Genomic DNA, 26,273 nt, shown 5'->3' with positions numbered 1-26,273 from the left:
AGTGATCTGCTGAGGAGAAAGGATAATACGTAATCTCTCTTAATCATCAGTGTGCCTCTGTCCAGGATGGGGATATATTTGAGGAGGTAGCGATGTCTGGAATGTTAATCAAACCTTTGACGTGAAACAGATTACAAGAAAATACTTATTGCAGTCTTTGTTCTTCCAGTGCCCTCTATTTTTGTTCTTTCTCTATGTGAGTGTAAGTGCTTTGTGTGACAGATGTAATTGGGGTTGGTTGTAGATGTCATGAGTGGTAAGATGTCATGGTACGAGCGATAAGAGTTCACGCATGTCTGAAAGGCCCCTGTCACAGCGAGATCATTCGTCAAGACAGTCCAGAAAAGCTGCCGTGACATGTATGCGACTTGCTGTGCTGTCAATAACAGCGTCAGGAAAAAGAGCCAGAGGAAGACCTGTCCGTTTGGATGCAGACCAGTGTCTGTCTTTGAGCTGCAGAGATGTGACACTCACCAGCACACTGATCTGAGTACAGTGTGGACACATAGACCCTCCTGTGAGTATCCGCCATCTGAGACAGATTTGTATCTTACATGTAACTATAGACTGAGGCAGATTGGATGAATGTGAGCTTATTTATCGCTGAATTCACAAAATGTCCCTTCACGTTTTTAGTCCATGTGGCCTGTTTTCCCAGCTGCATCTCATCTAGCTGCTAATGTGGGTATAATCAGCCAATAAGCTGTGTCAAAAAGCGGTTAAGCAAAGAAACATGGGTAAAATATATCCCTCCTTGATGCACGCTAAGCTCCTCCAGTGCAAATATTTGATCAAATCTATAAGTTATTCATTAACCTGGTTTCACAGCTGACCCTGCGCTTTGTTCTGTTGATACAAAGCTGCTGCTATAGAGACAGGAGGCAATTCACTCACTAACAACTCAGTGTTAAGACTCACCTTACACCCTGATTCAGCCCAAAATATCTCTCCTCCAGTGAGGACATGCATCTTGGGACAAAGCATTCTACCAGTACCAAAGCTTTTTTAAAAGAATGTATGAGACTCTTGGTAAGGGGTATAGCAGTGGGAAAGGAAGGGGATCTGCTTTTCATCAGCGCTGTTTGAAACCCAAACTCACAGCAGGCACCTTATCTCACCGGCTTGGTCCCCTGAGCCTGAAAGGGTAATGCAGCTGGGTGAAGGTAGCCGTTTGAAAGCCCACGCAGGCTCCCGGGCTCTATCTCTCTCTCCCCCTCCCTCCTATGCAGCTGGCAAGCAGGGAGGTGTGCAGAAAGCCATTTATCCTGATGGGCATGAAAGAGTGACAGTGAGACCCTCCTTGGGACATAAAGGCAGAGCTCAGTGGAGAATGTCACTTGTGTAACAGAATTTCCCTGGAAAACCAGAGAGGACTCTCCTGTCCCACCCTTCATGTCTCTAAATATGGAGTCCTATAGTATACTGTAAAAAATGTCTGTGAATTTTACGGTGGAAAACTGTAAAACCATGATTGTAAATGACTGTAAACTCTAAAGAGGTTGAAAACAGTTTCTGTAACAGTGAAATACCGTAAATACTTTTATTAGCTAAAATACATTTTTTTTACATCTCTTTACTGTAAAATATACATTATTTCACTGTTAAATACACAAACCATTGGGGATGGTACAAGTGTCCAAGGACTGGGAGGAGCAGAGACTCATTAGGGAGCTCCCAGCATGCTTTGCTTCTCCATATTTTCTGTGATTTTCAGAGTTTCTTTGTTTTCTTCTGTCTTTGAGACTTGATTTTGGTGTGTGTGTTTCTGTGCATATTATGTCAGACGTGTGTTGGTCAGGAAAGTTCACCATCAGCCTGTGTTCCGTGTGTGGCACCCAGATACCGAACATTTCTTTAGTCCTTTCAGCAATATCTCCTTTTAAGGGCTGAATACAGGATGCAGTTTGGCTATATCTAAATATGGCTATATCTCAGTCTCCTTTCTCTAATTTGTCACACAATTTATATGTTGATTTTATAGCAAAACAATGTTTCTTTGTTATTTTTATGTAAATACCATGTTTTTTACAGTGTATATCTGTTTTTAACAGAAATGTACTGTAAACAAAACAGTCCTTAAATGTAAAATTTATGCTTGCCAAAAAGATGACCGTATATTTTACACAGCTGCCAGTATTTTACCGTAAATTTTACGGGTTTTTTTTACAGTGTAGTAATAAGTGTAATAGGATTGTAATGAAAGAAAGATACAAAGGAGGAAAAGATTCTGAAATTGCTTCTGAAAAAGAAAATGCACATAAATACTGTCCATCCTTCCACTCTGAGAACTTAAAACTATGAGTGGAAAGGATGTGTAGCTGTTAAAGGCAATGTCTGCGATTGTGGGGAAATGCTGTTCTCTCTCTGTTTTCACCATTTGAATTACCACAGAAACTCATTTGTAACTCGGGTTGTTTAGTTTTGTGGTTCATTTGGTCTGTGTTTACTTTCATGCAGTTTGAATTACATTTAGACTGAATTTAGACTCAGTTTCATCTACAGCAATAATAAGTCAATAGTACCTATTTATGGAACAGGAATAGAGCAAAAACCTCATCTCGGTTCATGATTTTCAACATTTGTAGGGCTTAAAAAACCTCTCTGTCTGTTGTGAGTAGAGAAAGAAAGCCTACCAAACTAAACTGAGACCCTTTGTTTTTTTACCCATTTACAGACAGTGGGGCTTCCTAAACATTAGACCGGTTTCTCACACAGTCTGAAGAACAGCTGCTGTGTTCAAATCTCGAAAAAAAAAATCCACAAAACTGGAGATACGTACATGTTTTTAATTGGACAGCAACAATAGTTTTCTATGGACAGCAAAAATATATAAAATATCACGATATATATATATATATATATATATATATATATATAAAGTTTTTTTTATCCAGTATTTCAAGCAGTGCATTTCATTGGCCCAGTTTTACAACATTTCTGGACATTTGTCAGCATTTAATCTTGTGATTTCATTTCATTTGAGTGGTTAGTGTTCTTTAGGAGCTGACATCTATCATATTGGAGCTCAGAAAAGTTTACCATTATATCGTTCATTATACTGATATATCATCATACTGCCCACCCAGTGTGTCTGCACATCCATGTGTGTGTGTTGGAGGGGGGGGGGGGGGGGGGGGGGTTGGGGGTTGGGGAGGTGAGCAAGGCATCACTCTAGGAGTGATCTGGTTTGTTTTCTTTAAATAAAGTATATGGCTCCCCAGTTGGAGGAGCTTTGCTGATAAGCCAGTGGTTCAGATGGCGCATTAGGGAGAGCGAATCATCACAAATTATATTGCACAAGATTTATGGCAAAGGGGGAATGAAGGAGAAACTGCTGGCAGACCCGACGAGCAATACCTCATTGTCTTTAAGAGGCACAGCAATAGATGGGGACTCCGTTCAGAGGCGACAGCAGTTGGAGAGCGCAGACGGTTGTGGATTTGACAGCACCTGTCAAACACCCCTCCCAAGTAGACAGAGGATGTGTGCATGCAATGGAAGAGAAATCCCATGCGACGCCTGATGATTAATACACCCCAAGCCACTGCAAGCACGAAGCCTCTTTCCCCCCTGGGGGGACCGCTGAGGTATGTGTGAGTTAAAGCCCAAGAAAAAAGAAAAAGTTTTCCCATTTGTGAGTAACACAGCCATGGTGCCAAAAACCACGCACTAAACCTGTGGAGCAGCTCTAGAGATCCGTGGGTGTCTCTGGGCCTTGCGGAAGCGGCGTTTCTCATTCAAGCAGATGCACAGTCACAAATCACCATGGCAACCAGGCCCGCACTAATTGCGTCTCTATGTGATTCCCATCCGCTGCGCTAGTGATAGTGGGAGAGCATCTCTCCTCCAATCAGTTCCAGCAGTGAGAATGCAGCAGGCTGAGCGAGGTACGGCAGAACATGTTTACAGGAGGAAAGCAATTTGTGAATCTGCTCTCGTCCTCATGAAGTAACTGCTGTTTACAGCTATAATTCTAGTTTGTATTTTTCTACAGGAGAAGCGCTAGTCATGTTTACCAAGCCTGCCCATACGCATCACCGCTGAGAAGAACCAGTGAGACACCTGCCTAGAAGACGGGATCACAGGGAGCCTTGGCTTGCACTGAGATGAAATAGGAATTTTTAATGCAGACTGCACAACACAGTATAGGTTTTTCTTTAGGGTTTCGTTTGGGTGAGGGAGTAAACAGTGGACAGATATTTTCCCCAAACCATCCTCATTTCTAACCTGATGCTGCTTGACGCGTACTCCGCAGTGGTCTGTGGGCTTTCAGAGCCTGACAGGCTGTTCAAGTGCACAGCTTCTGCAGTAGATGCGTTCAAAAGTGAAATAAAAAATTCATATCTCACATGCAATATCTGCTCCGGCTTCTTTCATACTGACTTTCACATTCATTAAGTATGCCATAGCACGTCTCACTAACTGGTCTGTGGAGTATCTGTGTTGAGTTTGAAATGCTTGAATATATTAGCATTGCACATTCATGAGTCTTTTTACTTTTTTCCCTGAACCATTTATAATTTTGTTACACAAGATACTAATTTGCATATACTAATCATGCAGCCAATGTGTAGAAATACTTATTATTATACCAGAGGAGAACAGAAATGTGTTTTTTATTCCGCTCCCATAGAGATGTTTTTCATATTTCTCTCCCTCTCTCTATTTTCTGTTTCTCTCTCTTTCTCTGTGTCATTTTTCTATCTGTCTGTCTGTTTGTCTGTCTCGCTCTCTCTCATTCTCTCTCTCTCTCTTTCTCAGTGTGCCCCAGTTGCTAAGCAGGGGGCATATGGTAAATGATGTATCAATTGTCTGCGCAAAATTCAATTTCATGTACAAAATAACTCACTCTAGCTATTTCAGGAGGGGCATATACATTTGTTTTCCCCCAAAGTTGGATTGCCGGGAACTTGAAAGACAACAGACTGTGCAAAAGAAAACAACAGATGAGAGACAGCCCCTAGAACTTAAAGCAAGTGTGTAGTTTCGTCTTTGTTTTTGTACTGTTTTCCAGCAGCTCTCATACACATAAGGAGTGTTTATATAGAATGTTGATAGACGAACATTGTGAAGGATATTTTCGAGGAGAAAACAGGTTCAGAGAGTGCAAGATTACAGAGTAGTTACAGGAAATTATAGCTTGTGGAAATATCAAGCCCTATTGTTTACAAATTGTATCAATGTAATTTGTTGATTCAATTATCAATACGGGGCCCGCCGCTTGGCTCTGGAAGGACAGTAAAGCTGCGGTTAGTGTGTGCTGACATGTGTCAGCTATCGTAGACCACGGACATTTAGTCCTGCATTAGGCAAATAACAGGGCCATTTTCTTTCTCTGAGATCAATGCAAATACTCACCAAAGCCTCTTGATCAGCCTTCAGTCCTGTTTTCATTATGGTGTCAGCACAATGCATCATGCTGAGTTTTTCACACTCTACTGATGTCTTCTTTTTTGAGTAGTGTTTAAGTAAAATCGATGTGAATCAGAAATCGTACTGCAGTTTTCCTTTACTGTGATGTATTTCCAATTGAAATTTAGCATTAAATCTAATGCACTGGAGACAAAGTGCGTGATGCTGGGATACTGCTCTACAATTTCTGCGTTTAATTTAATGACTGCGTGTGTACAGACTGGAATGGGGCTGAAACATGATATTATGGGGTTGCATCAGTCATTTTCCCCACCAGCTGGTGTATGTTGTTGTAATTTAAAACTCAGAAGAAACAGGTGGACAAAAGGCATTGTAAGTAATACAAGAAATTTGTGCTTTAGTTGGTGTTGTTAAATATTGCTTTATGTTGATAGAGAAGCCATTTTAACTGTTTGAGGTTACCATTAGTTATCTACAAAATTTTGGGTTCCGTGGATACTGACTGTGTATTTGGAGCAGTTAGTTAAGCCATGCTAATGCAAGCCATGTCTTGGGCTTTGTCTCAGTAAGCCAGAAATATGCAGCCAAGGTGTGGGGAGGGGTAACAGCTAAAAGACTTAGGCATGCTTCCTTCAGAGAGCCAAGTGTTCCTATGGAGACAACCAAAGTGGTATGCAGTTTCATTATTTCCCTCCCTCTCTCTCTCTCTCTCTCTCTCTCTCTCTCTCCTATGCACTTTATGTTTAAGACATTTTTAAATCATTAATAGATATGGATTATACTGGTGACAGTACTGAAGCTCAGCAAAATGTGTTGTCTGCATTTTAGTGTCTCAGACCAAATACTGATCAGTTAAACCCGTCTTGTGAGGAGTTTTAGTTGAATTCCTCTGATGAGTGGAGCCGTGAATCCTGGCGTGGTTCAGTCTTTTCAGTGTAAAAAGCTGCACTTAGCTAGCCACTGACAGTTTAAACACTGCTTTATCAGAGAAAAGTCAGTGCACAGTGCAAAGAAAATACTGTGATTGTAGTAACACGAGAACAGATTTTTTTCCCCTTTAACCACACCTTTAATGCTTGTCACATCATCGTCAGCCATCTCTGCAGTTCCACATTTGAACATGTGAACGTGTCCTTGCTCTGCCTGCGGTCAAATTGCTTTGTTGTGCTCTGGGTTGGCTGTTGTGTGAATGGCTCAGCGTTTTCACTTGGGAGCCTGACAGTTGCATTTAGTCCTTATGTGTGAATGTAGGGGAACAACATAGTGTGAAGAACAAAAGTGACAATCATGACATACAGAACATGCAGTGGTGTTTAAGCAGTTTCCAGTTTGATTCATCTTTCTCTTTGTCTTCGTCTCTCTCTATCACTGGCTTTTTCTCTCATTCTCTCTTTCTCTCTCTTTTTATCTTTCTCTTTCTCTCTTTCGACACTAAAAGGCCTTTTAAAGGAATCTGATCCTTTGTAAGCCTATACTCAGGTTAGTTTCACGTCTACAAACGGTTTTGTTCAGTGTTGTAGTGAGTTATTGGATTTTTTATTTGCTGTGATTAGCATCCAATTAGCGTTTTCTGTGATTAACTTGTAATTAGATTTTCGTGTGTATCTTTCAAAGTGAAACAGGATGGCAGTCTAGAGATTGTAGGTTTGAACACTCATGATGCAATAACCCTGGCTGGGAGCCAGAGAAAGCATTATTGGCCTCTGTCTCTTTGGATGACTAGGATGGCCCTCCATCCCCCTGCCCCCAACAGTCAGAGCAGTATTAGCCATTGCCTGCATCTGTTGGGTAATTTAATAGAATTGGTCATAATCATTCTCCTCCTCCAAGCTGTGGTATTGTGTTAGCAGTGGTGGCTAGCCTTCCCCATCTCATGAAAGAGACTGAGAATGAGTGAAGCTGGAACTAATAGCTAAACAGAGAAGACATTTTGTTTAACACCCCCCCCCCCACACACACACACACACAAAGGTGATCATGATTTTGTTCCCTCATTAACATTTGTGCCCATGACTTGCTAGCCATCCGTCCTGTGTTTAGTGCCTTTGTGATTAAAATAGCACAAAACACACCCTTCTCCCTCTCTGTGTAAATGACAGCTGATATTACTATGAATACAGCAAATAAAATTTTAGTGCAGGCAGTAACATTGGCAGAGTTGTGCAAATTAACACTGATGATGAGATGGGCATGAACTTTTAGTGGCAGCTGTGTTTAAGCCAACTGTGAATATACAGTGCTTCCTGATGTAAATTTTAGTGCTGACTAGTTGGTTTAAATATTTTCACGTTGGCCTTGTGGCCCACTCTGAAAACGCACAAACCAATTTGATGATGCATAGGTTGAGAAGCACCGCGAGGCATGTTACAGTTTGAAACCTGACACTGGCATTTTACAAGTTCACCTCTGAACATTACATAAACTTTGATGTTGCGTTGCTGTCAGTAATAATTGTAGTAGTCATATATTTAGACGTCTGAATTCAGCATTTTTGTAGCGCTGCTTTGTTAAATTCTACATGCAACTAAAACGAAAATGCCTCAGAATATATTATGTTGAATAAATGTCTTTCTTTAAAAAAGAACTTTCAGACTTAATTAACGGAGTTTAGGAGGAACCACTGATGCAACCAAGCATTTTTTCATAATTCTACAAAGGTCATTGATTGCCTGTGGCTGTGAAATGAAAACCAGAAAGTTCTCCATGAAACACTGGTGAAATCTGTAGTGCTGAGTTACAGAAGCACTTTATAATATATATCTAAAAGCATCCAATTACTCCTGGGATGTATAGTAGGGAAAATGAACAAAAGCTGTTCTGGCTTGCGCTCTAGCTTTCTGTACGACTCCTCACCTGCAGCACTGATCTGATATTGAGATTCATCGATGCCCTGCTGGAGTCAACTGCACCTGGTGACTAGTGTGTGATGGGCGAATAGCAGGTAGTTATTCAGGGCTTCACTGACAGACTGTCATTTTCTGCTTCCCCTGTCCTTCCTCACGTTGGTCTTCCTCGCCAGAGCTATGTCACACTGCAGGTGGCCAATCCAAATATGCTGCTGTTCCTCATGTTACTAAGCAACCAGAAAACTGTAAAACTATGCCAGCAGAGAGCCTTATTGTATGAGCAATCTAATCAGTGTAATCAGCTGTAAGTACATTGGCAGTCTGGTTGTTGTCCGAATGCACGATACCCTTTTTAATATGAAGCCACAGTGTGCTTTATTTGTTTTTTTTTTCAGCAGACTTAAAGTAAGCCATTAGCTGCCACTGGCTATCCATTTGCAGTTGTCATTAAATATTTGAAACAAAATAGACTTCAAAGCCGTTCAGAGACAGAAAACAGACTATCATGAGTTTTTAATCCTTGACTCATTACTGGCTCTGTTTCCACCTCCCCATTTTTTTACCGTTCCATTTGTAGAAGTGTTTAACAGCTCCTCCAGCAACATACATAATCCAGATGCATGTATACAGCTGACTCGGGCTGCAGTAATTCAGGTGAAATAAACGGTAGCGGAGCTCAAGGACACAGAGGCACTTCACCACACAGAGCTTGTTTAATTGCCTGTGTGTGTCCTCTGTAAACACAGCCTTAGGTGCACCAGAGAGGACAACCAATGCCTGACTGAAGCCTTCAACAAACTCCTGGCCCCTTACTTCCATATGCTGTACTATTCCTGGACAGGTGGGGTCAATGCTCACATCCCGTGTCCATGCAGTGCTCTCCTTGGGCTTTGTCCTTCAAATGTCCTTTGTAATTCAGTGTTGTACATAACAGCAATCATTTATTCTTATTAATGGTGTAATTGAGATGATACCATTGTTATACTGACCGTTGTTTGGATATGGAATTAATTCTGTACTGTATTCAATTTGTTGTACTGTGATACTGCCTGCCTTTGGTCTGTAACAGACAGACTCACATTTATAGTTCTTTTTCTCCAGTCAATGACCCATCAGAAATTGGGTTTGAGCTTCATTTGAGAAGTGATTTTGGGCCAATTATCTACGTCTAATGCCCTAGAAATCCTTCTGATGTGACAATATACCCAGAGTGCATTCAGTCATTTATAATCTTGTTTAGAATTGGTTGATAGCCAATCGGCAATCGTACTTTTTATATAGTAGAACTGGTGGTAGCTTTTGATGTTTTGTTATGTCCTTTTCCTTTTTGGGGGGTTACATCTTTATTCAGTTCATTTTTCAAAAAGCTTCACTAACATTACTCATTATATATAAAGCAGAAAGGATTTAAAATCAGTTTTATAGGCAATGTTGCCTTAGGCTTGCGATTCATTTTAAGTGTGCCTCAAGAAGCTTACAATAATAAAATAGTGAAAAGCTACAGTAAATTTTTCTCATTATTATTACCAAGATTCCTTCTAGTATAAATTCTTCTAGTAAAAATAGTATAAATATTGTGTTTATAATTAGTGAATGTTTGTCTCACTTTGAAATGATAGTACTCTTAACAGTTTGTTTTCCTGTCTGACCAACTGTCGCTTCTATTGAAGGAATCAGGAATTTCCAGCGCTCTCATTTCAGCGAACATCAGTGAGCATTTGTCTTTGCTCCTAATGGTGTGGTGTATCAGTGGCTCAATTTCTCCTTTCTGAGGCCAGAGCGTTAACTAGCGGCATGCTGTAGAGATTAAGAGGAGTGATGATGGTTCTGACATGACCAGCTTATTCTTCTGCAGCACAGCCGTGCACTGCTCTGCTGGGAACTCTTCGATATCTCTGTTATGTGCAGCGGGAATTCACTCACCTGACAGTGATAGATGGCTGCTCTCATGCAAAAGTGTTCCTTAAGCTTTACTTATCAGCTCATTACAGAAGACTCTATTTCAGCTCAGCTAAGTTTTTTATACTGAATATCTATTTTACAGCTCTTGTAAAGTTCTTGTTGCTCTGCCTAGGCTGATTATGTAAACAACTGATTTATCAGTCGACATTTGTTGTGAGCAACAGTTGTTGATGGTCTATGATTCACTTAAAAGTTGGATACATTTGAACAACATTCTGTTAGCATCTAGTAAGAACAGAGTGAGACTGAGCACCATTCCAGATTTTAGCTAGTTGCCTCGTGCTATGAAAAGTTTCATAGAGTCCGATATGGACACTACCCAGCAAACTGGGAGGACCTATATTGCGTCAAGATTTGTGCGGTTAACAGATGGTGGAAGAAGGATAGAGATGGCATCTGGCAGCTAATTCCATCGTGGTGGACGAAGACTAGGGGACTGTTCAGAGCTGGAAGTCACAGCTGAACAGAGGGATTAAAGACATGAGAAGCTGGGAGATAAAGAGCACTGGGGATGAAGACGAGATGAGGGCAGGTCAGCACCATTTGATAAGTATTCACTCTGATCTCCTCACACAATTTCCTAGTGTAGGCTGTGGTCAAGCACTTGGCCTGATGGATTCCTCTAACCAGCTGCTTTTAAGAGCTCCTATTCTTGGACCCTGTACTGCTATAGGACATTTTTAGCAACGAGCCAAGTGCTTGCTCTGACATAGGTAAATCCTGTTCTCCATGTGTGCAATCTCTTTCTTCCTCTTCCACACAGCTGCTGTTAACTGCTTGTCCCTTAAACGTGCCCCTCCTTGCTGACTGTGCCGAAGAATGTTAACACACATAGATTTTACTAAATTTGTCATCTAATAAAAGAAGGAGGGGTAAAATGTGCTGATTAAAAAATGAGTGCTGGGGCTTTGTGGTGATTTGCTCAAATTTGAAGGCCCATGCATGTCTGAATGGTCCATTAGTCTAGTCTCAACCAATGAAAAACCAGAGAAGGAGCAACAGTAATATTTCCCTTCTTCAAAATATTGTGCTTAAAAGCCAAGCACAGGTTGCAAATCTGAGAACAAGACAGCACAAATCTGAGCATCAGCCATTAAAGATTGAGAGCATGCAATGCAAATCTGAACTCTGTGAGTGCTCCATGTAAGTGCACTCACATTTGAAAAATGTGGTCTAGACGTTTGCTATTAAAGTAGTGCTATTAAAACCTCATCACCGCGAGTATGTGGACAGAGGGCAACAGTGTATTTTCCTGTGTATTTTCCTACTGTAAAACTTAAATTAAAGTATATGACTGATTAAATGAATCAGCTTTTTAAATTTTTACGTTTTCTATAATATTTCAGTTACATTGTTGCTGTTCATATGTAATCATTAGCGTGGGGACGTGTCCCCAACAAAGTTGGTGTTTACCAGCCCTGGTAATGAGAGTATAACAGATAAGAATGATGGCTAATTACAGTTAATGAAAGCGGCTGGTATATAACGTCTTGTTAGAGTAACAGAAGAGGATTTGAGTTAGTGAACGTTAGTATTAGCTTGGGTCAAGTTGTGAGAAACCTGGGTCAGGTTAACGTTAGTCTCTGGCTGTTTCCCAAACTAAATACTTCTGCACTGAATAGCATGTAAAAACCCTTAGCAGTGCTCTCTGTAGTGTAGTATGTAAAGATCCAGTCTCATTGTCTAATGTTAATGTTAATCAAATGCTGTTCCACATCATTATAAATGCAGTATTATACTGCTATATCTACATAAGAATTGGCTTATAGCTATCGAATATCTTGGGGTGGGTTTTGAAATATGCCCCCCCCCCCCCCAAATATCAAAGTGTATACACTTTGCCCATGTATGTAATAACTAATTTCTTTCTTGGGGTAAAGTTAATTAATTTTGTTACAGGATCTGTACCATTTTGTGATTGGTTGGGTGCTTTAGCATTGTATTTTGGAATAAACGTATCTGAAAATGAAGGCCATGTCATGCCAACGTCATTTTCTGTGCTTTTAGATGCGGGGTGTATCGAGAGGCTCTGCTTCAGTTCTTCAAGTCACTCAGTAATTCAATCGTTTTTGAGCGGATCCATTTGTGTTTTTCCTCGTTGTTTTCTTGGACGCTCATAGGAAAAAGAAAGTACACCTCCTTCAGTTTTGTTATTTATTCATGGCAGCATATTAATGATTTTTTGGTCCTCACCAAATTATATAGAAAAAAATGACTTCAGCTGACGACAAAAAAAAAACTGATTTCAATAGCTAGCAATGTAAAAACAATCAAACAGTAGAAAACAGGCAGGAAAAATAAGTACACCCTATAATCACCTAAAGCAACAATAATTTTAATTCAATATTTCTGGTAGGAGTTTATCAGTTTTTCACAATGCTTTGGTAAAATTATAAAGGGAAACCTTTTAATAACATTGCTTCAGTTAAACTGATATTTGGGTGCAGTCGTATATGCATAGCACTCTTAAAATCTCACTTCAGCATCTCTGTAGAGTTGAGGTCCAGACATTGACTTGGCCATACCTGCACTTTTTTTTTTTTTTTGTCTTTAGCCATTCAGATGTCTTTATGTTGGTGTGCTTGGGATTATTGTCCTGTTGCATGACGCACATTTATTCCATCTTAAGCTGCTGGACAGATGGCCTCAAGGATATTCTTATATAAAATCAAGGTTATCATTGTCTTCATTACTGCAAGTTAACAAGGTCCTGTGGCTAAAAAACAAGTGTGTATCTTCACCCACCCATCATCATGCTTGACAGTGGGAAAAAGTGTTGGTGGTGATATGCTGTTTGTTTGGTGTTTTTTCCTTAAACAACATGGCGCTGTGCAAATTGACCAGATATCGCCACTCATCTCATCGGCCTGATGCAGTTTTACAAATCGTGTTGTGCTGCCATATTCTTTTTGACAGAAAGGCTTTTTCCTAGCCACACTTCCATGAAAGCCATTTCTATTCAGTCTTTTTCTCTAAGTGTGCTCTCATGATCTTAAATATTTAATGTGCTTAGAGAGGCCTATAGGTCACGAGATGTAGCTCTTGGGTTTTTCTTTGTGTCTGAACATTAAATGGCCTGCCCTTGGACTGAATTTGCTGGCATCGCCTCTACTGGAAAGATTGGCAACTGCCCTTAAGGCTCTCTATTCATAAACAATCCCTCTAGCTTTACATTGGTGAATTTCAAAGGTGTTTGTAGATGCCCTAAGAACCCCTTCTCAGATAGATGAGCATGACCATTTGCTTCTCTGAGATAATGGCTGGGTGTCCTTACCTTTTTAGTGTGGTGTGAAGTTGAGCTTTTATAGAGGTAGCCACACTTCTTGATGATTAATTAATCTTGTCTATTTAGTTACACCTGGCTGCTAACTCTGAATAATTATGGAAATTGGAAGGGCGTACTTAATGTTTCCCATTTTTATGTCTTTTAATGTCTGAAGTTATTTATTTGTTTATAAATGTTGGGGAGCAGCACACTGGTTATTTAGGAATTGAAAAATACAAGCATAGAATTGATGGAGGTTTTTCTTTCTTTTTCCCAAAAGTGTATTTGAATAAGTAATTTTCCCATAACATCGGATATTTCAAAATAAGTAACAGAACATTTACTTAAGTATACTGCCCATTTCATATAGTGCATGAATTCCATGGTTGTTTTTTTTTTTGGTGTTAGAATTCATTATATTTATCCTTCTGTTAAAACCACAGCTATTTAACTTACACATTCACAGTATATTCATGAATAGTGTTTTGAATGAGAAGCAATATTAAACGGACAGAGACAAAAAGGCCATGTGCATTTGTCAGTCTTAAAGGCAAAGTAACCCCACAGTCTGCAAAAAGGGAAATAGCAAAAGGGACAAAATGTGTTAATAAACCACTTAAAAGTAGCCAACATGAGGGAAAGAAATTACTCAGAATAAAATGTTGGGCCATTGTAATCAAAAAGAGTGTCAGAAAATTTACATGGTATTTCTTTTTTGCAGCACCCTAACTAAAGATATTTTTACTATGAAATTTACTGTGATAGTGTGTTCCATTTCTAAACTCTTTTGGCACCAAATTAACTTAGCCATTATATACCAGCAGTCACTGAATGGCTGGGAAAATCTGCACAGTGCTGCCAGAAACTCATATTAGCACTTAGGATGTGTAAATTTGCTCCTCTGCTGATTAACTGTATATCCGCGACTGCTCTAATTAACAACTAATAGCTTTGTCTGTGTGTTCATGACATGAAGCCAAATGCTAAAATAACAGATCTCAGTTCTTGATGTTACAACATTGTTGATAAACCCACTACTTTTAGTGTGAGTCATGCATTTGCATGTTAGTCATCATCTCTTGATCGGAGATGCCGTTGCCAGCCGCAAAAAAAAAAAAAGGTTTGTTCTGACACACAGACACATTTTTGTGACTTAACCATATGGCAGATGTTCACAGGAGAGCACGATAAAAAAAAGACAGCCTGCTGGAGCCTGGTCCCACTGCATTGACAGCGTGATTCTTGCAAGGGCAGACAGTTTTACTGGAGACTAATAGTTATTTCTAGCCTTCAAAGTCAACTCCCTCATGCAACTTTTCAGGGAAGCCATTAAAGCCCGTTAGATTTCTATTTTGAGACACATTTTTAAAAGAGAGTTCTGTGTCTACATTGGATCTTGATGGCAGGAGAATGGGTGGATGTACACCTCACAGGGCATCAAGGGGCTTGGTGAAGATGCATCAAGGAAATTTGTCTTTGGAGCCAATTTAGTGGTTCGTTAGTTCTATTGCCTCACTTCTTCTGTCAGTCTAATAACTGAACTCAGCTCTGTCCATCTGTCTTCCCTTTATGAGCTGTGGCTTTTACTCATCCAGTCAAGTTGATGCGATATGAAAAGAGTAGGAGGCATGGAGTGGGATAGAGAAAGAGGGTGATTTAGAAGGAGAATGGAATGATGGAAAGAAAGAAGAACGACTATGGACAATAGTGTTCCATCCAAGTTGGAAAAGTTGGCTGAGATGATGCTTGGGAAGGTCTTATTTTGGCAGTACTGCGTTTCTGTTCTCCTTTTAAGGAGGTAGATGGATGGAGATCCAGCTGGGAAATGGTCTCTTGTTATAAAAGGAAAAAATGGTTGTTCACTGCAGTGACATGGCATCATTTTAAGCAACTCTGACTGCTCCTTGTCTGTGAGACTTTGTTTTTTATCATAAAGGCAACCCAGCTGTACTGCATGCCCTTTACTTCTGTTAACCTTTGTCATGATTTATTGAAGAGACACTCCATTTCTGTGTTTTCCCTGGAGAAATGAACCATCTTACTGTAGGCAAAAAATACAATCTATGATGTGCCACTGAGAGGTTATTTAATCTAAGAATACCTGAGCTGCTGCATGCATGCATGGTTTTGTGGCAAGTCACGTGCTATAGTAATACTAACCAATCGTAAAAATCTGGGTTCCCAGGAACCCTGCCTAAACATATCCACATAATCAGCAAACTTGATTATGCTGGTTGTGTTAGAGTAGTGATGCAATTTAGTTTTACAGGCAGGTACATCTACAGACACAGACACAGGGTGTGTTTCAAATTCAAAGCCTAAGAGAAGCACTTCTAAATAGCGGCAAACCTTATTCCATGCCACCATCAGAAGCAAAAAAAAAAAATTCTTTTTTCTTTTGTATACTGCTTAAAGGGAAATGCCCCCCTTACACCTTTTCAGAAATCTATTTGAAATGCTGCCATTTTCTCTCCTAAACTGTTTTCCCCCCGTTGCATTTGTTTGAGATGTCTTCCCAGAGGCATGTTGACCTGAAACTCCTCACTGTTCCTCATCATCGGGGGTTTATTCCATTTACGGCTCTTGTGAGGACAAACGCAAGGGTACAGTCCTCCCAGTGGCTTGTAGAAATGAGTTCTATTCAAATGTTTCAGCACAGCAAGTCACTTATCATGTGCACTGTGGTAAACATGAGGCAGGATAGGCCTCTATGGATAGGACCTTTGGAAAGATTGTGTCTTTGGAGAGTTTCCACTGAGATGTTTTCAGGCTTGTGGGGTGTTGTGGAATGAACTGTTCTCTGCTAGGGTTTTTTTTGTATGAGTGGAGGTTGAAGTACATGTGTTTTCCAAGTGTAAATTTAAATTTTCTTCATTGCATTTACACAGGATTGAGAAGCTTGCGATTGCCCGTTAGTTCAGATTATCTCAGTGGTGTTGACACTGGCTGGAGCAGACAGGGCCAAAGACATGCTGATGGGTCACACACTCTGACAAGTGCAGCACTAGTAACTGCCTGCTTTGGACATCTTCCCCATAGTGCTCATGCTTCCAGGCAGCTAGAGAAGCAATTGTCATGCATATGAATGTGTCCTTTATGTGGATACCTTCATTGTGTTTGAGAATATTTTACAGTCTCTGAAGGATCTTCTTTTCTTTCTGTTCCTAGTGGGTTTGTGTTATATAGATTCAAAGTAGTTGGATATTTTATGAAAGACTTAGAGGAAGTCTGGTTGGCATATTGCTACAGATCGATTGTAATTTATGCCAGATGTCTAATTTACTTAGTTTGCTGAAGATATTAGCCTTTGTGGTTTGAGAGAATGCATTAGGGGGTTTAGTTTACATTCTGCCTGTGTCCTACAGGGGCCTTAATAATCAGAACTGGCTAAGTGAAGCATCATAATGATGTTTCCCATTTCCGTACAGTAAATTATTTATTGATTGCTACTTAATAAAAATTTGTTCTTTTCTGTTAACATTTAGTCTGTTATGTCGTGCTTTTTGTAGCCCTGTATTTTTTCTGTAATGTAACTGTGTTTGAGTGTTCCTTAACTCATGTTCACCTGGTTCGAGCATGTGAGCATGCTGGTCATCCTGCTGAACTGTGTGACACTGGGCATGTACCAGCCTTGCGAGGATGTCAAGTGCCAGTCTGAGCGGTGTGTTATCCTCCAGGTAAGCCTTGATCTTCACAAAGATACCTTTAATGCTGTCAGGTAAGACTGTTGATGAACACATGTACTATGTTTGGTGGGTCCTTTCCTCCCACACTACATACTTCTGCACACCGACAGGTAAGAGATTGTGTCACTCACTACATGTTTTTCTCAACGGATGTCAGTATAACTCTTCTTTGTAATGTTCCACAAGCACAGAGAAAATTGGGCAGTGCCATTTATAGTACGTTCCCATTGTGGCTTCAGCTCATGATCCAATTCCTTCTGGGCACAGGGTCTGAGGGTTCAGCGGAGGCTTGATCAGATGTCAGTTCAAGAAATATGTTGTTTGTGTAGCAGTGATTCCCTACAGTCCCGTCCAGTGTCCCCACTGGATCCAGCAGAGGATCTATGGGCTGTGGGAAAGGCGCCGGACCAGCCCATTCTGCCAGTGGGAGTAGAAGATTTAGGAGGCAGGAGTCAGTGTGGGTCATGAATAGTACTACACTACCCATAATGCATATCAAAATTCCTCCCCCAGGATGGCAGTAAATGCCTTCGCAGATCAGTTGCATAAATTTTCCCCAAGTGCTAATATTGTTTTTCACACCTTTAAGTGTTTGTTTTAGACCTTTTAGGCTTTTTGTTTTTTGTTTTTTGTTATTGTAATAAACTGTTAGGCAGTAGTTTCTTTGTTTTGTTGTCCCACTGTATTTAAGTGTAAATACAGACTAACTGTGTCTGCAGGTATTTGATGACTGTATCTTCGCCTTCTTTGCTGTGGAAATGGTCATCAAGATGATGGCTCTGGGGATTTTTGGTTCAGAGTGTTACCTTGGAGACACTTGGAACCGTCTGGACTTCTTCATTGTCATGGCAGGGTGAGAGACCTTCACATGCTCTGTACTCATTTGCCCAATTGTCATTTACTAACTGGCTATTTCTGAAGTTTAGTCTTCTGTTTTCATTAATAATGTAGTCTCTAGCTATTGGTGCATTTATTTGATAAGTGATGAATGTGATATAACAGGGCCAAAAAATTAAACATAAAAGCTTTCTAATGTTAATTTTGCTCTGCATGTACAAACATCACAGTAAATACAGCAACAAAACAGAGCTCATTATCACTCAGGAAGCTCCAAATCGGTAGGCTGGTATGTTTCTAGGGACATGTTTTATGGGCAGCCATGGCCTGGTGGCTAGGGGCCTGTGCTTGTAGCCGGAAGGTTGTCGTTTCAGTCCCTAGAGCCAGAAGGTCATGACTGAAATGCCCTTGAGTAAGGCACCTAACCCCCAACTGCTCCCCGGGCACAGTGGCTAGGGCTGCCCACCACTTCGGGCATGTGTGCCTCACGTCCCACTAGTGCAGGGGTTGGCAAACCACAGCTCTTTGATCCCTCTGATGCGGCTCAGATTTTGAAAATAATTAATGAGTATTTAAATGTATTTTATTTTAGTTCATTTTCAAAATGTAATTCCATGTAGATTATGGCGATCTTGTAACATCTAAAATATTTTAATATTTAAAATATTTTTGTCGCTCTTAATACATGTCACAACTTTCAATGTGCGTCAACCCAACATCTTTTTTTTGGAGTTAAAAATGTTTTGTTGCATGCAGAAATGTTATTTCATTTGCTCTGCAGTCGTTCATTGATTTCATAAATGTAACACAGTATAGTTTGTTTATACATAGCACAAAGGCAAAAAAAAAAAACTGTTATATGCAGTGTTATTTCATTTAAAATTTCAAAAGGGTTTTGTTGCTCCCCATGTTTTCTTTACTTTGTGAAATGGGTCCAAATGGCTCTTTGAGTGGTAAAGGTTGCCGATCCCTGCACTAGTGTGTATGTAAATGTGTGTTTCACTGCACGGATTGGGTTAAATGCGGAGAACAAATTCCTCTGTGTGCAAGCACAGTAGCCAATAAAGTGATTCTAATTCTAATTCTCTGTGGCTAACATAAACATGAACACGGCGTATCACCTTCCAGCAGAGTAAATAAGTTAAAGGTCTCATAATGTATTGCAGGTGGGACTCTTGTTTTGATGGGGCTTTAAACAAAAGCATGCTCATCAATAATTAAATTACACAGAATGCTGAGACATTAAACAATACTAATTACATGCACATTTATGCTCTATGTACATATTTTGTGTTGGATTTGTTGTTCTTTTGCAGTGCAACTATGAAACTAATATAGCTCATGTGTGATGAAATCTTATGCCTAACGAAACAAAGCATGTTATGTAAATTGATGTGGTATAAGCCTCCATTACTGAGCTATATTAGCCTCACAGCTGCAGTGCCAAGTCAAAGAATGAACCCTCAGGCACAGACATACCTTGTCTATTGTGGTATTTAGAATAAGGGAATCGTTGTTTGTATTAAAACATTTTATAGGTTAATTCAATTGAAGAAAAGGGTAAGAACCTCTGATGTAATCAATAAGAGGAAATTAAGCAGGAGTTGCCTACAGGGTGACCTTTATTTCCCTGCACTAATTGTGGAGACTGAATTGTTTTCTCTGTGCTCGGTTCTGTGTCAGGATGCTGGAGTACTCACTGGACGGCCACAACGCCAGCTTGTCAGCCATCCGGACCGTGCGTGTGCTCAGGCCTCTAAAAGCCATCAACAGAGTTCCCAGTAAGTGCCTACTCTCTTCCCCACAATTCCCATCAGCTAGAATAATTTGAAATTAGTGAGTGGAAAGCTATGTGGTTTCTGGAGATGAACAGATGAGCAATGTTTATTAGCTGCATGTATGAGGAGGCGGTACGGGATAGACCAGTTACAGAGCACTTAGTTCTGTGTGCATTACGCCACCCGACATTCACCGCAAATTGGTGGAAACATGACACTGATCTGATGGAAACATCTGTGGTATTACTACTGGTAATATCCAGTGCAGGACAAAAACTGTTGCGTTAGATCGCCTCAGGATTACTTTAGAAGACAATGATTTGTGCACATATTTGTTATAGTTTAAATATACCTTTAAAGCTTAAAAAAGCACTGTTCTGGAATATTTCCCGTATTAAACTTACAGAGTTATCGTTCAGACAAGCAGTTGGTTTTTTCTCTTTCTCCTGGAGCATTTCTTCAGTGTGGAGCAGGTTGTAGATTTAGCACTTAGTTAAGCCTCCCTTTGCTGCCTGGGTTTTAATGGCTCTGCTGTAGTGCAGATGGGGGAACTGATAGTGTGATTTATCCGCTGGAATTTGGGGCTGCTGCTAAGGAGAATGCCTTCGGTCAGAACTGATATTTTCACTCCCAAACGGTAAATGTACCTATCCATTTGAGTGTTTTGTGGCTGTATGCCAGCTACATATTAAATGCCTGTTCACAAAACAAAGTTTTGCAAGCAGCTTCTTGACAGCATGACAGAGCATTCCACCTGAAGATATAAATTGATCACAAGTCTTAATATTGATTTTTTTCCCCCAAATCGTCTGATATAAGCTCACGCCCAGGACGCTTAGCTTCATAGAATTGATTTCTCCAAGAAGAATTGTTTTTTTCTCTGTGTAAAGAAGTTTTATGTTGCATTTGATGTAGCAGTGGACTGTGTTATGTGACACACATTTTCCAAAGTATTCCAAAGCCCTTTTTTTCTATATTTATTATAGTACCTTTATGGTTTTTCTTGCAATGCAGAATGAGGGCTCAGAAATCAAGCACATTCACCATTGATCCCTAGTTTTGCCCTAAATTGACTGAGATTTCTCTGGATTCCCTCAATCTATTCACAGTTTTAAGTACGGTACATGGTACAAGTTGGGAATTTGTCCTTTTCAAACTCATTGACAGTTCATGACCAATCATTGTTTACAAAGACTGAGACTTTGGTTAATGCCCAATCATGATATCTTGGATATTCTGTAAACCTCTAACTCTTATCTTGCTCCCAGTCCCAATGTTTTTGGAATTTTTTTCATTTGTTTACAAAATATCAAATGTGTCAGCCAAACAATTGGAACTACTGTATTTTGTTTGTATATTTGTCAGTCATATAAACTGTTAAGAGAATTAAGAAAGCACAAACAATGACCCTCTGACAACAGGCAATTTATATATATATATATATTTCTGCCTCTCTTCACACCTGGAGGTCAATTCAAACACTAAGTTTAAATCTGGCGGTCCATGTTTGCACAGACAGTTTACATCTCCCTCAGTGCTGGTGTGTGTGTGTGTGTGTGTGCTGGTCTCCTCATCTCTCCCCCACTCTGTAACGGAAGTGCTCCTCCAGGGAGCTCATTACCTGGCTGTGCAGCGCTGGGGCCTCCTCTGAGATGGCTCTACACCATCTTTAGGTGGGAGGCATGGGAGTGAGGCCAAGACAGGCCACACAGAGGACATTCCCTCTCCACTCAAACAGGTCCATTTAAGGCCTTCTCCTCTTCTCATCATTCACTGGAATTACATCAGCCACACACACACACATACACACACGAATACGCATTAGGCATTTCCACCGGATGTATCTTAGCTCCCAGACGGTATTTTTCTTCTTGTCGTCTTCTCGTGCTTTCCTACTTTCTGACTTTAATTCAGGCACTCAGAACAGCATGTGGTGTGTGGTTACAGCCCTTCTTCATTAGTGTTTTGACATCAATTGGACAAAGTGGAGGAGTATCCATTAACTCATTGTCATGGATGGTTCTAGTGCCTCTTTCCCGAAACTTTACCGAAGGTGGATCGATAGATTCAGTATGGGCAGAGTTTCTGATATATGATCTAAATCAAAACACAAATGTTATCTGTCTGCCACTTCCTGCTCACTCTCAGGAACATTAAGAGAACATCTGCATTTTCAGAAAGGAAGAATCCATTTAGGGTGGTCCTGGATTAATTCTCTGTTGGTAGCACAGCATTTCTTCTCCCTCAGTAAGAACTATTTTCTGCCACTGATGTTCTCCTCCAGCTGATACATTCCAACAAAACAAGTGGCACCTCAATTAACGTATTTCACTTCTCTTTGTAAACGTATATGCCTGTGGTTGTATGACCAGCTGTCTCCTGCTCTTTTCTCATCTCTTTTCCAGACATGAATTCTTGTCTGGGAGAGTGACCATTTGCTTTTAAGTGTGGCAGACCACCCTTCATTATATTCCCTTTCAGCTTAGAGGAGTTGTTTGGGAAACTTTGGCACTCACTTTATTGATTATGTACAAGTAACATATTAATTTTATTATATGTATATGAGTAAGATCTAACACCCAAAAATGTGTACATTTAGTTTGTCACCCTAGATACTGTTTTAAACAAGTGTTGTACTGTTAAATCTTAGGTATATGATAAATATTACCTAAGATTATTGTTATTATTTAAAATGATTTACCTTCTGAATACGTACAGTGCTTGTATAAAATTGCATATAAAAATAAAACCAAAATCAAAAAGTGTGAAGAACAAAGTTTGTTTCCAAATATTGTCCTTTATCGTATGTATTGGGTAAATCTACAACACACTTGATTGAAAATAATGAGTTCATAATGAGTCCTAATGAGTGAGACTGAATTTAATAAGTAACACATCAGGGGTGTTTAATTATCAATCTGAAAGTAATAAGCTGTTACTGATCTAAAGATTGTTGTAAATGAGCTAGCACACTTAATAAGAAATTTTCCTGAACATCCAATGATTAATGAGCCTTTTCCATTTATTTTATTTTGATTGAAACCTCGTAAAACACAGAACGTTCTTATTCTAAGATTTTCACTCTGGCTGAAATGGACATGCACATGTCAAAACTTCTCAAGGAGCTAATCTAAGATTCCATTGGGAAATATCCACTATTTAAAAAAATTAAGTTGACATCTTTTTAAAGAGATGTTAAGAGTTTCTCTTTATTAAATGAATCATTGTTTGCGTGGCCTTTGCAGCCTGCAGCAAGAATAGATGACTATCTAATTGAACAATGCAGTGTATTTCCTGTTTATTTGAAATCTGAAACTGTCCCTGAGCGTAACATTCATATGAGCCCTGTGGTCCTGCAGAGTTTTGTGTTGACACAAAGATGGTGTATCTCTGCTACATCAAGATTCTCTGCCTATGGAGCAGTCCTGTATACTTGCTTAAAGTGTTGCCCTTTCTTTGCCCTGAGGTTTGTGATCATAATACTGCATACAAATCAGATAAAAATGTATTGTAATCCACTTTCTCAAGCCAGCAGACGCTCTGAAAATAAAAGATGTTATATAAAATGATCCAATTCTCTGCAAGCCATTACTGATTATGTAAAACTGTCACTCTTAAATATGTAAAGGGATTATTATACTCTCTCTCTGTGTGGTTCCACAGAATTCATGGAAAGCAGCTCAAAGAACAGTAGGGAGCATCGACAATGGCACTAAAATGATTCTCTTTATCATTTTCTCTTTAACTGTATTTGTGCCTCTCTCTTTCCTTCTCTCTCTCTCTCGTTCTCTCTCTGTCTCCTCTTTCTCCCTCTGTTCTCTTGTCTCTAAAGGTATGAAGATATTGGTGACTCTGCTCCTAGATACTCTGCCTATGTTAGGCAATGTCCTCCTGCTGTGCTTTTTTGTCTTCTTTATATTTGGCATTGTTGGCGTACAGCTATGGGCTGGTCTTCTGAGGAACAGGTGTTTCATGAACAAGGAGGTGAAGGAGTAAGTGCCCTGCTCATTCTGGTGTACTCTCTCTCTCCTATATCTCCTGCTCCCTCTCTCTCTCTCAGTCTCTCCCCTTCTCCTCCGTGAGCATGTCATGGGTTTGGAAGTGATCCAAAGCAACAGTCAACTGTTGCCAGCAGCATTGGCATTTCAGCTGCTGACAGTCTTGTAAACTGAACATCGCACCCTGGCATAAAATTATTGTTTTTTTCAGCAACCACTGAGCAAGGGATATGCACACACTTAATATGATACTGCCCAACAAAGCTGAAAAAAATGACAACCCCTTAAATCCAGGCAAGCATAAAATATTATCCATGTCATAATTTTTGACATAATGGAACAAATTAATATTGTGCTTATGCTCAGCTTTGTGTAGTGGTCCGTGTAAATCAGATAACAGATAAAGGGCAACTTTATTATGTTGGCCCCTTGCTTAGCCTCTAAAACTAAATATGTGCATACACTGTAATGTTTCTGTGGTGGAGCTGCTGGGGAGACTTGGTAACAGTCTTGTGCCTATTTTTAACAACTGATTGTGTAAGATGATTGCAAAACCACTGCACCATGATATTGCATCATAGCCTTAATTCAGACTTAGGTGATGATCTGCTTTCTTTGTTTGGCCTATTATCAACCTTATGTGCTGCTAGTCTAACTATGTCTGTCTGTACCAGCACAGCTCGTCATCTAGGCCCTTTTGTACAGTTAGATGACTTGGTTTCAATCTCTGTTTTGGCTTTTAAAGTCTGTTTTATATTTTTCAGTGTTGTATTACCTGGTTCCCGTAATCCCTCAAAATATCTTAAAGTTTGAATATATTTATTAGATTAAATAATAGATTTAAAAATCTCAAATATCTTGTTCTTCACTAGTATTGGTATGAGACTCTAATGTTTTTCTGTGATGAACTGGCACCTAATCCAGGGTGTGTTTCTTGTGCTCAGTGATTCTGGGTAAGCTCCACACCCAACTCGACCCTGAACAAGTAGAAAAGCTTAAAGAAGATGAATGAATGAACCATCTCTAAGGTTATAGAGAGGACATCATCAATACTTGAAAATAGGTTGAAAAAATAATAATTTTGATAGTCATCCTGTCTTGATTTTCTCTTAGAATATTTTACTTAAAATATTTGCATATATGTTTTTCCTTTCAGTGGGCACAATGTTTTCATTGTTTATTTATTAAAAATAAGTGTATACATATGATTATAAACAACACACAAACCTGAATGAAGAAACCTCAATACTGAATGTTGAATCTTGTTCTTTCCGCAGTCTCTATAATTTGTCATTCATGAATCCATATTTCATGCACGAGGATGGTGAGGACAGCCCCTTTATCTGCTCCTCAGATAAAGAGAATGGCATGCTCCGCTGCAAAGACGTGCCTCCACTCAAGGAGCATGACACAAATTGCACGCTCAGCGCCACCTCTGGACTTGTTTATTTTGGCCCTAATGGGTCCAGCAAGAACGGCTGTGTAAACTGGAACCAGTACTACAATGTTTGTCGGCCTGGGGAGCTGAACCCACATAAAGGGGCTGTGAACTTTGATAATATTGGGTATGCTTGGATCGCTATTTTCCAGGTGAGTCCCTCATGTTGGGTAATTAATGACATCTGCTCTGTAGTTTTGGTGTGTTAATTTCCTGTCCCAAAGGGCTGGAGTCAATCACAGTGTAATGAAACACATCTATCTGACAAAGAAATGATGTTATTGCTGATCTGAATCGGGGAAATCACCAAAATGGACCATTTACACCCTGTCACTTGAGCTGTCTTGCCCCTTGTTTGCTAAAATGTGCAAGAGTAAAGGGTGTCCCATTTGTGTTATATATCTTAACGAGGGTGCTCACGAACGCCCCCTATGCACACTTGATGCACCCCTCTTGTAAGTTCGCATCAGACGACTTTTTCATGAAGCGAATTACCCGTGTTCCACTGCAAGCCCATTAACCCTTTAGGTGTAACTTGAATATTTTATCTTTATTAAAGCGAGTGGTTTGAGACATGTTTAAAAAATGCTGAAGTTTATGTAAAAGCCCTGTTTAACTTGCTATAGTGATATACATGTATAAATATCAGACAGTTCAGGACAGTGTATGATCAGTGTATGAAACAGTGTATGAAACCTTTTTTATTTTTTTTACACAAGAAACCTGATCATGGCAGGAACTGACTTGAACCTTATTGATAATTTTAATGTCACTAATCAAGTTCCTTTACATTTTATTAACCAAACAAAATATAAGAGGACATCACTAGTCATTTATACAGAAAAAACTTACATTTCTATGTAAAAGTCTCCTCAATAAATGATGCTCTATGTAATAGAAGTCAGAGACTCATTTAATAAACTTACTGAGCAGCTCACAATCTCGGGTGTTGTCGCTTTAAAAATGTGGAAATACTGTATAAATGCTTTCTGCTTTGCAGAAGAGGTAATAGAAAGGTAAAAACATGTGGGTCACAGACTCCAAAAATTAATTAGATATTATAATAAGTTATCTCAACAACTTCAAAAAT

The 26,273-nt window shown here is 39.7% G+C and overlaps 1 protein-coding gene across 1 annotated transcript in view; it reads left to right on the top strand.

Moving 5' to 3' along the window:
• Nucleotides 1–17,003: 17,003 nt before the first annotated feature.
• Nucleotides 17,004–26,273, top strand: part of cacna1ha (calcium channel, voltage-dependent, T type, alpha 1H subunit a) — a 53,750-nt gene continuing 44,480 nt past the window's right edge. The window contains exons 1-5 of the mRNA XM_066673687.1: nt 17,004–17,123; nt 17,852–17,985; nt 19,653–19,750; nt 23,580–23,739; nt 25,023–25,335. Of these exons, the coding sequence (XP_066529784.1) occupies nt 17,004–17,123; nt 17,852–17,985; nt 19,653–19,750; nt 23,580–23,739; nt 25,023–25,335 (825 nt within the window). The remainder of the gene's footprint in view (nt 17,124–17,851; nt 17,986–19,652; nt 19,751–23,579; nt 23,740–25,022; nt 25,336–26,273) is intronic.

The sequence above is a fragment of the Hoplias malabaricus genome, chromosome 6, assembly GCF_029633855.1.
Source record: "Hoplias malabaricus isolate fHopMal1 chromosome 6, fHopMal1.hap1, whole genome shotgun sequence".
NCBI classification, from domain to species: domain Eukaryota; kingdom Metazoa; phylum Chordata; class Actinopteri; order Characiformes; family Erythrinidae; genus Hoplias; species Hoplias malabaricus.
Note: the sequence above shows the minus strand (reverse complement) of the source record. Positions and strands in the feature narration are given on the sequence as shown.